At 38.6% G+C, this 14,163-nt stretch overlaps 1 protein-coding gene across 1 annotated transcript in view; it reads left to right on the top strand.

Annotated features, from left to right (window-relative positions):
- The window catches only part of SLC2A9 (solute carrier family 2 (facilitated glucose transporter), member 9), a gene marked incomplete at both ends in the record, with an annotated part of 92,812 nt that extends 79,910 nt beyond the window's left edge, over nucleotides 1-12,902 (top strand). The window contains 2 exons of the mRNA XM_008941713.1: nucleotides 11,326-11,579; nucleotides 12,884-12,902. Of these exons, the coding sequence (XP_008939961.1) occupies nucleotides 11,326-11,579; nucleotides 12,884-12,902 (273 nt within the window). The remainder of the gene's footprint in view (nucleotides 1-11,325; nucleotides 11,580-12,883) is intronic.
- Between the last annotated feature and the right edge of the window lie 1,261 nt (nucleotides 12,903-14,163).

The following is a 14,163-nucleotide window of genomic DNA, read 5'->3' as shown; positions in this document are numbered from 1 at the left end:
GCATCAAGGCTTTTTCTTTCCCTACTTATCCACACCCCAAACCAAACTGGGGTTACATCTGCACCTCTTCACAGAAGAGGGTCTTAAAATGTGAGAAACTTAGATTTGCATCCCTGGTCACCTGGAAACTGTGTGTTTCACTTTCAGCAGGGCACTTGGGCCCAGCTTCATGCGTGGTAGTGTTTGCTGGTCCAGTAGTATGTCCTTGGGAGTCTATTAATGTAATCAAGGGCAGAGCTGCCAGATGCTGACATCCTGCCTTAATCTGCAAGACTAAGTACAAAGCAGTCAATGGGAGATGACACCACACATTCAAAAGGTCAGGTGATGTTAGTGGTGCTGGGATACTCATTTTAGTTCTGGTTAATACAGAAAGGATAAAGCACTTAAGAGACTGTAGTATGTATTTTTTAAAAGAAGATGCTATTTATTGCTGTCTGCACTATGTCTAGCAGCTTGCCCATTTGGTCAGAGCTGAAATATGACAGCAATGAGAGGCTCCAGCTCCTCAGTTTGCATATGTCCACATCCCAGGTGGCTTTTGCTGCCTGTGAGATGTGAGCTGAGCCTTGCTTTTCAGGTTTCTGCAACCCTCGTGAAGCATAATAAAACCCTTTTATCAAATTCCATTAGATTTAATTGATTCTTTTATTGATTGCTACAGTGAACTTGAAGTTTACATTTAATGAGGACTGACACAGAGCCTCTACAGTAACTGAGCATTGCAAAGAGTTAGTTCAGATAACACCTCTAGCAGGGGGGTGCTTTGATACCCAGATCAGTTTAGAAAGTTTCCAGGCATACCAGACCCACTGGAAGTTGCTTCCTTGTTCTTTATTTATTTTAACTTTGGTCCGGCCTGTTTCTGTTCATTGATTTCACCAGCGAGAAGGGTGGTGAAGCAGAGAGAATGCATGTTATTTTTTCAGATAACTCCATCAGTAAGGATATTAGGAAGCCTTTTAATCATGAGAATAGTGTAACTGTGTAATGATGTGGCTGGCATGTGTGTTCCTGGTTTTCTACAAGTTCATAGACAGTTTGAAGCCTTCACAGCAGCATCTGTCATTAATTTTATATGTAGCATGGGGCACCTTTAAGCTCTTCTTTTTTGTTGTTTTTTACTGTGATATATCAGTGTCACTGCAGAAAGGGCTACTGCAGGTTATGGAGACAGGAGAATCCAAACTCAAAAAAAAAAAGTAGAAGACAACTGCAGTTACTCTTTGGAAATGGTGACAGCATAGTAGGGATGCTGTGATGATGCTTTGGGCTAAACGATCTTGAAAAATGCAGAAAAACTAAGAGGAAGAAATGGCAAAAATTACAATGAACTTGGAAAGAAAGCAAACCTAAAAAGATTTCATCTGGAGAAAAGACTTGAGAGACAAAAGGCTAACTGTGAACAACTGAGTAGAAAAAAAAAGTTACTCCTTTTCTTCAGTTCAAAAGGATCAAAGTGTTAACACTTCTCTCACACATCTGAGAAAACCTTGTGAATTTCACAACAACTTGGCCAGGAATCAAGCATCCACAGAAATTTGAGGAATCTCTAACCTGAAGGCCTTCAAGGTTATATTAGTCATCCTTCTGTAAGCTTATTACTATTTCATATATTCCCTCTTTCATGGATAATGAGAGGAAACATCATCTTCCCTTTGGCAGTAGTGACTCATTACAAAAACAAAATATTATAAGGGGAACCTATATATTCTTGTCTGGTTTAAGGTACAAGCTGTCAAATACTTACTCCTGCAATAGTATTTTCTAATTTCACTAGAGTGTCTCATATATAGTTACAACTGAATGTTGCTAGTGGATTTCATGCTTCTCAATAGGATATTCAGTGATGAATTCTAGGTCACATTTATTCCAGTGTTAAATTTAACTAACTTCACCCTTCAGCCATCAGATACTTTATTTCTTGAAAATTTTTGTTTGTTTACTCTTCTGTTGAATAGAACAGACTGATAAATTTTTAATTGTTGGCGGAAGAATTCATGTGAATGTATTTCAGGCAGTGGAGTTTCTGTTAGTCACTTGCGAACCAGAAGGAGTTCATCATACCACAGGGTATTTATTCCAGACCTTGATTTAATTAAGAACTTCTTAAACAGAAGAATATCAATGGCGAAATATCATATAAAACAAATGTGCTTGCTTGTTCATAAGCCTCCTGTTTCCTTCTTTTCACAGGCACATGTGTAAACAGAAACTATTTCCAAAGCACTCAGATGAGCAAAACCCAAATCTTGTAAAAGTGTACATACACAAATGGATACAGGCACAGCCTTATTTATTTAGCCAGAGTCAAAATTATTACTTGTGGATGTTGTTTGGCATCACCTCCCTCAATTTTCTGTTTTATTTTATGCTGCTGGAAACAAGATCTGAGGCTTTCCCTGACTTGCTGGAGCTTGCGGCTCAAAAATCTATTTTAAAGAGTAAGTGATAGCTGGTAGAAATCGGTGTGCTGAGGAGATGCTGGAGTGTGGAGAACAGGGACACTTGGTAAATCAGAAATTAGAGTGTGAATATGTGGAAATAGGTGCACTGAGCTGAAACAGGCAGATAGGACAACAGACTGACAGCAGCAGAAAAGCACAATCTAAAAGGCTTGAAAACCTCTGGTGCAATAGAATAGGCTTATGTTAAGCTCTTACTCTTCAGCAACGGTAAGTCTGCAGGGACAGACCTTCGTAATCTGATGGAGTAGCAGGACCTTAAATTACATGTTCTATAGAAAAAGGTGCAGTTTATTTTGTAATGCATTGTGTAAATACAAATAATAACTAAACATTAATAATTAGCAATTAATTTAATGACATTTTCATGACATGCTGATGCATTCCTATTTCATATCTCAGTTTTTTCATTAGATTGTTATGAGGTGCTTAAAGAATACGTGATAAATTATTATTATACTGCAAGACACCATAGCAGATTTCTCCAGAAGTTTTCTGCCATAATAACTTTTCTTTCCAGAAGACTGTGTGGAGTATTTTTTTGGTGTCAGTATCACACTGCATATTCAGTGTGTATTCAAGAAATACTTAAATTGCTGTGTGTTTTATTGAATTTGGAATCTTAGCATGGATATACTATATTGTAGAATAACACACTTCCCTTTCCCAGTAACACACTGAACGCAGATGTTAAGCCAGAGAGGAAATAAGGAAATTAGACATTTTTATCTGCCATGAATACTCTTGGAGTTTCATATTTGGTTCTGTTAACATCTCTTGTGTTACCTTTGCTTGCTGCTCACCCTGTTGCCCCACATGCTTGCCCCCTCTCCCTGGGTTATGGTGATAGCAGTTTGCAGAGCTGCTGTTTGCCTCTGGTTTGTACCCTTCTTTGCTAGCTTCTGTTGCATCCTCACTCAACTGGCCTTCAGTCTGATGAGTGTGCTTTACCAGAGGGAATACCTCTGCCTGGCTTCTTCATCTTGGCAACCAAAATTGACCACCCAGAGCCCTCCTTTTCCACCTTCCTGCCCTGCAGAGACAGCTGCATCTTTACTGCTCCTCTGATTCCCTCTCTTATCCCATCAGTAATTTTCCAGAAAAACTCATCCTCCTAATACAAATGATTCCAATATCCAGGGATCACAGAGGAATACCCAGTTACCATTACAGGGCCTCTAAGTGGAAAGCTGATTTTACTCGCAGCTGGGGTCTGACTTTTACCTTTGGCACTGTGTGACTCCACATCTACAGAAAGGAAAGAGCGTTTTGAAATCATTGGCAGCATTAGGAAAGTGATTGACAGAGGTCTTCAAATGGCATGGTTGTACTAGAAAAATTATGTAGCTCCTGACTGAAATGACAAATAACTGGATTTCTGCTGTGGTTTTCTAGTAAAAGGGAAGGACTTAAATGAGGTTCATTTGGAGATGGCAAGAACCTCTTTTTCAATCTTGCCAGGCCTACGTACAGTCCCTGAGGACTGCAGGGATTTTTCCCCTCTTTTGCCACAGGAGAAACTTGTATTATTCCAAATGAGACACAAAGGCAATATCCTCTTTGCAGCAAGACTGAGGCAATAATAGTAATAAACTGAAAGATATTTTGCAGCTCTCTCACAGAGCTACAGCATGGAATATCTCATTTTTGCAGGGACTAATAAATGTCACTGTGCAGTTTGGATGTTTTGCCCAGTTATGAGAAAACAGCGTGATTTTACAAAGTTATAATAGTTGTATCTGTCCCTCCATCACCTGGTTTTTGACATTGTTTCCCTGTAGTTGGAAACTGGGGCATGTTGATAAAGCATATATATATTGTGCCATAGGAGACAGTAGGAAAACCTTTAAAATATCTTTTAAAATCCTATTAATATCTTTGTTTTCAGAAAATTAAAACAATGAACAGTGTAAGAGCATGAGCAAAGGAAGATATGAAGAAGATTATACAGTAAATAAAAAATGTGTGACAGAAGATCAATTTAAAATATTTATTATGAAGAGCTGCCTATATCCTCTGTAGTTGTGGCTGGGAAACACCTTTTCAGTGAAGAAATCCTTGGTGTTGAAAGCTGATGTTTACCTAACTTTTCTGCATAAGGATAATAAAATGAGAACATAGCTGTAGATGTGGAACTCATTGCAGCCCATCATAGTTTGGGCCCAGTTTCTGAGTTGGTGGGCAGAGGTCTAATTCTTGTACCCTGGAGTAGGACGTCAGGGTTGGCACTTTATTTGCCAGAATCAGATGCTAAGAGGACAGGAAAGGAGAATAAATAGCTGAGTGCACATCTTGTCCCCCAGATAGTGAGTGCTTTTGCTAGCTGTTTTTTGAAGTGAGGAACTCAGAGACAGTAGTCTTAGAATTTTCATGTGTCTTTGTCATATAAGCTTTTTACTCACATTAGGGTAGAACGCATCTGACAAGAAGTAAAATACAAATTGTCACTAGCTAGAAATTGGGTAAGCTGATTTTCTTTTATTTTTAGACTAGTTGAAGTGTCTCGCAAAATAATCTGCTTGGATCTGTGATCAAGATGGAGCTCAGTATCCCATGGGATACAGATGCTGCAAGTCTTGTAGCCTTAGTTCAGATTGCTTACTAGTACGATGCAAAGACCTATATGTGTGTTTATTTTCGCCTCTTCAGAAACTAATATATTTCTATCTGTGAAGTAATAATTCTGAGTTATTATACTTGTTACTGGAGGCTCTTCTGCAATTCTCTGTTTCTTCTTTATTTTTATACTTGAGATTTTCCTTGTCTTGCGTCAAGATTCATACCCAACAAGATTGTCTTTTAGTTTTCCTTATTTCCTTATCGTGTAGCAATACCCCTTGACTTTTTCTGTTATGCAGTACATGAATTTCAATAACAAAGGTGTGGATAGAATACATAGATTCCATCAGCCAAGCTATTTTAAGCTTTTGCAAATACATCTGACATTTAAAGTAACTATAGTGCACCTGTATTAAAGGAAATGGATGAAGTTCCCCTCAAAGATGAGAAAATGAAACAGGCTATCAGAAGGTTAAATGTGAGAAAAAATGTTCTTAATTAGAAGCAGCTCACTTCAAGTATAAAATATGAGGATCTGCTAACTTTTATATGAGGAGGTAGTGAGTGTGTGAGAGTTGGGGTTGAAACTGCAGTTCATGTCTGAAAATGTCTCTATTTTTTACTTATGAAATATATTTTATACATTATATTTTAGTGTTCTGTCCTCCATTGTTCTGCACCTTCAGCAGAACCTTAAATTATGTCTGAAACTCAAGAAGGACAAAAGGTAAAGGACACAATCTCTCACATCCATTTGTTTCAGTGGATTATATTAAGTTGGAGCAAAGTAAAGTCAAATGTCTACAGGAATAACTGTTTTGCTGCTCTTAGTAAGACATCTAAATATTACTATTTGACCTCAGCACTTCAAAATGCAGTTTGACCCCCATCTCAGGACTGTAATCCTCATCGCAACTTCCAATTGTGAGCATCCATTGTCAATGCCAAGGGGCTGTGACATTGCAAGTTGAGAATTTAGAATCACATTTTGGCATTTTCTGGGAAGAGCCAAAAGTTCTGTTCTAAAAGTATTAATTTGTTAAGCTTGCTAAATCTGACTCAGAATTTATTTGCTCATTTATTTTGCTGTATCTGCCCTAAACTATCTATTTTCCTGTTTTCAGTACCACTATCCTGCTTAAACTTTAACCTTTGCTACAGAATGAGTTAAGTCAGTCAGCAAGCCATTGTTAAATGGCATGTGATGATATTCTACTCAACGAGTTTGATATATTTCCAGACTACAGTGTTCAAAGTGTGTAAGCTATTAGCAGGAAGACTGTTCTCAGGTAGCAGACATGGGAAGTGGCAAACTCTTATTTTTTTTAAAATCAAAACCAGAAATTGGATCATTTTAATGCCAGGTTTTTAATTTGTTTCAGTTTATTTTTTAGCTTGAAAAGATTAGCTCTTTTGTTCATTCATTTTGGGCACTTCCAGTCTGTTCATAATGGTAAAAATTAAGTGTTCGTTACTATTTTATTTAAAACGCGGTGGAGGAAATGCCTTTTCACTGACTAATATGTATAGCAGCCCTACAGAAGCTGGGAAAGTTTTTTAATGTCTTTGCTTAAGAAAAGGGCTGCACCTACTTAGTCAAACATTTTGATTATGCAGCTACATCTCATCCTCAAAGTCGGGTTCGATTGCTTGCCACGCCTGGGATCTGATTTGAGGGAATTGCCTGATTCTTTCAAGTTTGATTCTTTTTTTGTGGTAATCATGTGTGTGCCTTAGGTGAAGTCTTCCCTGGTTTTCCTTTTTTTGACAAATACAGAGCCTTGATCAGGTGCAGAAAAAAAAAGATAAAAATGAGTTAATTCAAGATTCATCTGTCTCGACATTTTCAGAAATACTATGTTTTAAATAGCCTCCTTAGAAAGCTATTATGAAAATTGGAGGTGATGCATTTAAAAGTTTATGCTTAACTTTTAAATATGCCATATAGCAATAGGCCTCACCAGCCTTGAAAAATCCATTGTAAATCCTGCTTTGGTGAGGTTTTATTAGCCTGCTAAGTAGGAACAGCCTGTAGGCATCCAAGGTGCTTTCCTTGGGAGATTGCATCAGTGTGTCTGCTTCTTCTCTTGCCTCTCCCCTGTGCACCTGGAGGGCAGGTCACCTTCAGTAATCCACAGAAAGCCTGGCCTTTCAAGGACCTTCACCAGTGTGTGACTGAACAAATACCTGTGAGCCTATCAAGAGACAAGGGCTGTTGTTATTTAGGAAACCACCTGAAACTTTGGGCAACTTTGAACCATGGATTTTCATGCAGGCGGGGATACTGAAAAAGTGTTAGGGGAAGAACAGCTACAAAGGACAGACTGTTGTAATGCTTTGTTCTGTCTTCTAGTATTTAGGTTTCTAACCTTGTATGTAGAAGGAGGAGAGGCACCTTGGTGAAGGTGGCAGCCTGTTCTGAAGCTGAGCGGTATGTGCAGACAGCCTGAAGAGACACCTGAGTGTGTGTGGCAGGGAGTGTGAATGGGGCGGGCACAGGGCCTCCTGCATGGCCAGAGCTGATGCTGCTGGTGCTAGGAGCTGAGTATAAGTAACCCAGCCTTACGTGGGAAAGCTGAGAAGTAACAGAAACCACACACTTTCCTTGAATTTATTCTGTATTTAGTTAGAATTTCTATTCAGAATTGTCTTGCTTTTGCTTCTTCCCTTGCCCCTCCCTTCCTCTTTTAACACTCCCCTCAATCTGTTTGGGTATGCTATTTTTATTAAGAATCAAAACTACTCTTCAGGTGTATTCAAGTATTCAGTTTTTGAACACTGAGTCTTCTATCCTACGTATCTAGTGAAATAATGTCACAAAGTGTAGAAAATTAATTACTTTTCAAATATTATCATATACCTTGTCATTATTCTCATACTATTGAGAATGCATGTGTCAGTAAAAGATCTTGGGACCATGGGTGTTTGGCCAAACATACAAAGTTGCTGAGTATCTGTGTTTTGCCACCAAAGATTTCAAATGAAGTTCTTCCTCAGTTTTTCACTCCCAGCCCAAAGTAAGCAAAACTCAGGTTTTAGTTCTAGAGTTGCAGCTGCACAGTCTCTATAGATGTGTTATTTCTAGCAAGTTGGAAGGAGTAAAACAACAAAGAAGGACTATGGATTTGGAGATTACAGATGTCAAAGAGTAAATGAGAGTGATTGGCTTCATGGACATAATATAAATAATATATAATATAAATAATAGAATGTGTAGTGATTTCATGGGGGGAAAAAACCCAACATGGATCATTTTCCTGTCAGATCTGTCAGTACCTTCCCTGTAGTAACCATCATTGAATAACTCATCATTTACTGTTTTACCAGCACATTATCCTACTTTCTGGATCCCTTGACGGGCACATCGGATATGGTGTGGCAAATCTATGAATTGTTCCACATCTCAGATCTTTCCTCTAGCACCACACAATTTGGAATGCATCAGAAATAGCTAAAAATGAATTAAACATCTGTTCTGAGCTGTACCCCGCCATAAGAGTATCTACTGAGTTAGAATTCAGGATTTTCCTTTTGCTTTATCCTGTACTTCTGTCCTACATCCCTTATCAGTGTGCTGTGCAAGTAGAGGGTTTGTGCTTATGATGAGTATTTTAATTCACACGTGACCTTCTGCTGTGCCCAACGCAGGTTTGTGTGATACGAATTGAGCTCTGAATGAGTTATGAAAGGCTTATGAATATGAGTGTTTGTCTTTCCTGTGTACGTAAAAGAATAACCAGCTTTAAGGAAATATTACAACTGAAGACTAGCTGGTGAGCAAAGGGCATTTTGTGATCCCCCTGCAGTGTTCCTGTTTGGGAATTAGGGCTTCATTGTGCTGATCCTTCTGAGCCCAAGGAGTGCAAAGTCTTGGTCTCTTCCCACAATCCCATTTGTAAGATTTATATCAAAATTTAATTTTTAGCTTATTCTCTGTGGAACTTCAACTAGAGGTCCTTGGGGGCTACTCCTAAAGGGATCTGCAGAAATTAAGGAGAGCAAGTTTATTACCAAAACACGTAAATACGTTATGTAAAATAATTGCAAATAAAATATGTCTTCATGTGAGTGTTCAGTTCAGTTAGAAAAGATTTAAGGGCACATGAATCAAAGAAGATAATCAGAGCCACTTTAGATCATGGACAGCAAAGAAATAAACAGGAATGAAAAAGGTGGCATAAAGTTGTGGCTGTACCACCAAGAGAGACAGGTAGCTTGTAGCAGCTGATTTCCAAGCTTATTCATACTAGCATTAATGGTTTGATTTCATCACAGAGTAGATTTAGTTCAATGAAGATTTTAAAAAGGCAAAATCATTATTCCAAATTGGAGCTCTATCAGTCAGCTGAAAAACAATTTAAAATGCAGAAGATCCAGATGCAAAATTTGAATTCTTAACATGACAGGGTGATTTATGAGGCATTATGAAGTTAATTTTTTCTGTCTACTAAATCCATTTGCTTCTACCTCTGTATAAGTTTGAAAGTCATATCTGTTTCCATGCTGGAATATCTTCCTCCTCCTCTCCCTACCCCCCCCAGTCATCACCTGTGCCCTTTGGCTTGTGATTGTCAGGTTGCTTAGGAGCTGGTGCTTCTAGGATTTAACAAAAAGGTTTGATGATCTCAAGAGTCAGTCAATATCAAAGGATGCACTTTCCAGCTTTTCCTAGTACAGACAGGAGCCGAAGGACTGAACTAGGTAATGAATTATACACAGAAAACACTGTGACTGGGTAGGCTGGCAATCAACTGCGGTATTACAAAGTAGCTGTGGAAAAGGGTTATTTCTTTTTTTCTTTCTCATTCCACATATTAATTCATGTTCTTCCACACCACATATGAGGTCTACTGAGGAGCTGAAACACCCTGAGCCCCCAAAGCAGGGAGCTTAGCCAACCTGCAGTGCAGGACTGGTAACTAACAATGATGGGAGTGTGTTACAAAAATGTGGAACGTCAGGGTTAAGTCACTGGCTAGCTCTGTTGTAGTTCTTTCAGATAAATAACCTTTAATGGGGATTATAAATATGTATATATAGGAAGCCACATCTGCTTTCTGCATCCTGAATGATTTTCAGTGGATAAACTCTGCTTTGCAACACCCAGGATGATGGGTGTGGGGTCCAGTACTCCTTCTATTAGCTGTTCATGACTTCACAAAAAGCACCATGGAAAGGTCACAATATTTTTTGAGCTAGAGATACCCCTTTTGGCTTAATTCATCCTTGTTAACAAAAAAAGGTCAAAAATATGGGTTCATTGAACATTTGGTTTCAGGACACAGAGTGAGGTAGATCAGTAGAGAAGGAAAGGAGGTTTCCTCAAAGGCTGGCAGTGGCTTTACTGGAGCCACGATATCAAACCTCTTCCTAGTTCAACAAAGCACAGCTGGCAGTATTGTAATTATCAAATGTTTTTCAAAACTGTTCTGTTGAAATCTAACTGAAAGCTCTTAAATGATCTTAAATAATCACCAGGCAAAAAATACGTGGATCTCAGTGAAGTGCAACTCCTACTAGTTGATCGAAGCCTTTATAATCAGCTTTTAGATTAACTTCTTTGTGTCTATAGTCTTTCTTTTGCAGTGAAGTAAAATCCAAAACATCCAAATATAGCCTTCATTTTCAGTTAATGCTTACAGTAGTTTTGAACATGAAAGAAATTAATTTTATGGATTTTTTTCCTGCTGTAAGCTCCCATAACCTTAGAAATTATAAAAATGTCATTGTTTGGGGGTTTTGTCTTGTTTATTTTGTAAGTCTCAAAGCCTGTAAGTACTGTGATGCAGATGCCCCTGGCTATGGCAGGTTTCCTATGTGTTGTGTACAGGTGCTCAGTATTGCCAAAGCATATCTCTTTTTTTTTAACTAAAAATTGCAAGGCAGTTTGCAGAACAACCCCGTGAAACATCTGCCTCATTTCCAGAAATACCAGGCAGCACAAGGCTCAGTGAAGCTGCACAAGTAGCAGGAGCCCTGCTCCCACCTGCTCTCCTCACACCCGCGGTGCCTGAGCTCAGCCTGGTGTCCCCCAGCATCACCCAGACTGCAGATCTGAGCACCACTGCCAAGAACCTGCTTTTCTGTTGATGGGCCACAGGCAGTGTTGGAAGAGCTAACGATTCATACATTTTTATGAACTTCTAAGCACTCTGACTTGAAATGAATGCCAGCACTTACAGTACTTGGTTAAAAATTGCTCCATACCACCCATTTTTTCTTTTAAACCATTCCTGATGTTGCTTTTCTTCTGAATTTTGTGCCTTTTGTAATGACCACCTCCTTTGTTTTCTATTTGCAGAGTGGTTTACAGACCTACTGCTTCCTAGTGTTTGCTGCCATCTGCTTTGCGGGAGCTACCTACCTGTTTTTTGTCCTGCCTGAGACAAAAAATAAGACATTTCATGAGATCAGCCAGGCATTTGCCAAAAGAAATAAAGTATCTTTAGAAATGCAAGAAATGAACCACTACCCGGGCGAGAGGAAGTCAAGTGCAGAACAAGAATCAAACTTCACATCTTCAATGGACAATGGAGAAACAAAAAAAGCCAATGTGTAAACCCAGGATGCTCTTTCAGGGGAAAGGGGGGGAAATGCTCTTTTCATTCAGTACCTTTATAGCAGTGCATGACTTGTATTTTTTATGTGACAGCATGAACCGCTTCCCCTTGGACATGTCTTAAGTGAGTATGGGTGAATTTGTTAGCAGCTAGGGTGATGGCTGAGGAAAGAAATGAGAGGTGGGAGGAGCAGCAGCTGATTAAATAAATAAGAGCCAGAGTTTTCTTGGGCTGGGGTGAAAGAGGTGCTGTGGTGAGTGGGGTGGGGAATAGAGACCCAGAGGAGTGAAGAGGTGGTGGGGAGCCAGGGTTGTGAGCAACAGCTGGCCGAACACCCTCATGTGCTCAGGGGGAAGGTGTATGTGCAGTTGCCGGGGAGGAGAAGGCAGGGGAAAGGGAAGAGATCCCAGCAGAGCTCTGCCAAGAGTCAATGAAGCAAACCTGAAATGGTACCAGCTTGCATTTCCCTATGCTTTTCCAATATATCATTCAAGTTGCACATGAGAATTCAGGACTTGAAACAAGACTCCTGACACTCCCCTGACCTCCCATTCCTTTTCCAGCTAGTTTGACTTTCCGTTCTTTTCCTGAACATCTCCCACCTTCCCACAAATGGGGAGCTCCAGGTCCTGATGGGTTTCTTTGTCTCATGCAAATCCTGATCAACTAGTAATAGAGTTGCCTATACTTTCTGGGTTTGCTGGCACTGCCTTTGTGTAAATATTTTTTCAAAAATAGCTATAATATGAAATGAATTTAAGAATAGCTTTAATATGAAATGAAAACTAAACCTCATGGTGAAGTGAGAGAACTCTGATGGCATGTATAGGGTGCAACATTTAAAAAAAAAATCAGGTGTTCCAAGGGTTGGGGTTTTTTGTTTGTTTGGGTTTATTTTATTTTATTTTATTTTATTTTATTTTATTTTATTTTATTTTATTATTTTATTTTCAAGTTCCTTTAAAAACAAGTCTTAGGAGCCAGAATTTCCCCCAGACCCAATACATGTCATTTCTTAACACTCAGATCTCTCCAGAGGAATTTGGGTGCCTGTTTCTTGGTTAAATACTCATTTTCATTTGGGCATTACATTCTGAAGCTCGGGACCTAGTTTGCGTTAATCAGTTTCTAAGCTATTTAATGCTTTCTAAAACTATCCTCAGAATCTGCTTCATTTCATGATAGAAGACTCTGCAGGCTGTTGGTGGTTCCTTTTCATGTGGCTTTTTTTTTTTTTTTTAAATGAACATCATCTTTCCAGTTTGTAGTTTTGATAATGGTTTTTCTTGATCCTTTTAGGTACCTGGATGCTATGGAGGTAATAAGCACTTTTAAATTGTATAGTTAGCTGTTTTGTATGAAAAGTCAGTAAGTCTTAGAGCTGCTCTCAGTTAGGAATAAGGCACAAGAAACAACTGCAGCATGGAGGTAGAACCAGCTGCTTCCATGGCTTATATTTACTAATCCAGAAATTCATACATTTGGAGCATTTTGAAGAAAAAATTATTTATATATTCATAGAGATACATACATATATGAATATATATCCCAAATATAGATTAATATTTATATTCATATATACATACACAGTGGAGAATTGCTTTCCAATATTTGAGTTGGGTTTTTTTTCCACATTTCCCCAAGTGATAAGCTGTTTACTATTTTGTTCTACACTGTAAATTACACTGTAAATTAAAATCAAAGATCCTAATGTTCAGCAGTCACTACTGTGATTTATTTATCTGTGGCATATTTACTGCACACGTTGTAAGCTGACCTAATAGGGCAATTTAACTGCTGGGTAATAGAAGGAAAATCGATCTGAGCCTTTATGCCAGAATTTATGCTCTTTTACTGGGACAGAGGTAAAGCAGAAAGTAAGAAAATGAAGATACATATGAGCAAGAGAATTAAGAATGAAAAGCCAGATTTATGATATTGGTGTTACTGTTAAGAAGCAATGAATCAGGATTATATTAACTGATAATCATAGATAGAAGCTAATCAAATACTATGGATAAAACTGAAGAAAAATGTTTTCTAATAACCACTTGTAAAATTATATATAGCAAATGAACATGGCATCTTTCTGTGGATTTAGTTGCCTATTCCATGTGTTATATGAGGCTTGCTAAGTGAATGGTTACGTGAAAAAATTAGTTTGAATGCCACCCCTCCAAACAATTTCAGGAAGAAATTATTCTTCTGCCTGCAGGGCAAGACGAGCAAATTCAGACCCTCCCATTCAGATTGAGAATTACCTTACTTTGCATTTGGGGCTACTAACATGGTATGATGTGATCTGGTTTGAGCCAAGATGGCATTTTGGAGACCATTATTATTATTAGAATTTGGAGAATTTAGCACTTAGTGCTGTTCGTTAATGTACATTACAGACATTACTTGTTGGTAACATTGCTATTGGATAACTTCAATAAACTATCATGTTTGCCTAGTGTGGCAGTTGTATTGCACTTCTGCCACAAGGTAAAGTCATCTTACTGTTGCTTGCATTGGCATCTGGAGCCCAGATCTGACTGTGCTGGTGAAGAGGTGGCTCGATAGAATTTCCTCTCAAA

The sequence above is a fragment of the Merops nubicus genome, unplaced genomic scaffold (genome assembly GCF_000691845.1).
Source record: "Merops nubicus isolate BGI_N331 unplaced genomic scaffold, ASM69184v1 scaffold10026, whole genome shotgun sequence".
NCBI classification, from domain to species: domain Eukaryota; kingdom Metazoa; phylum Chordata; class Aves; order Coraciiformes; family Meropidae; genus Merops; species Merops nubicus.
Note: the sequence above shows the minus strand (reverse complement) of the source record. Positions and strands in the feature narration are given on the sequence as shown.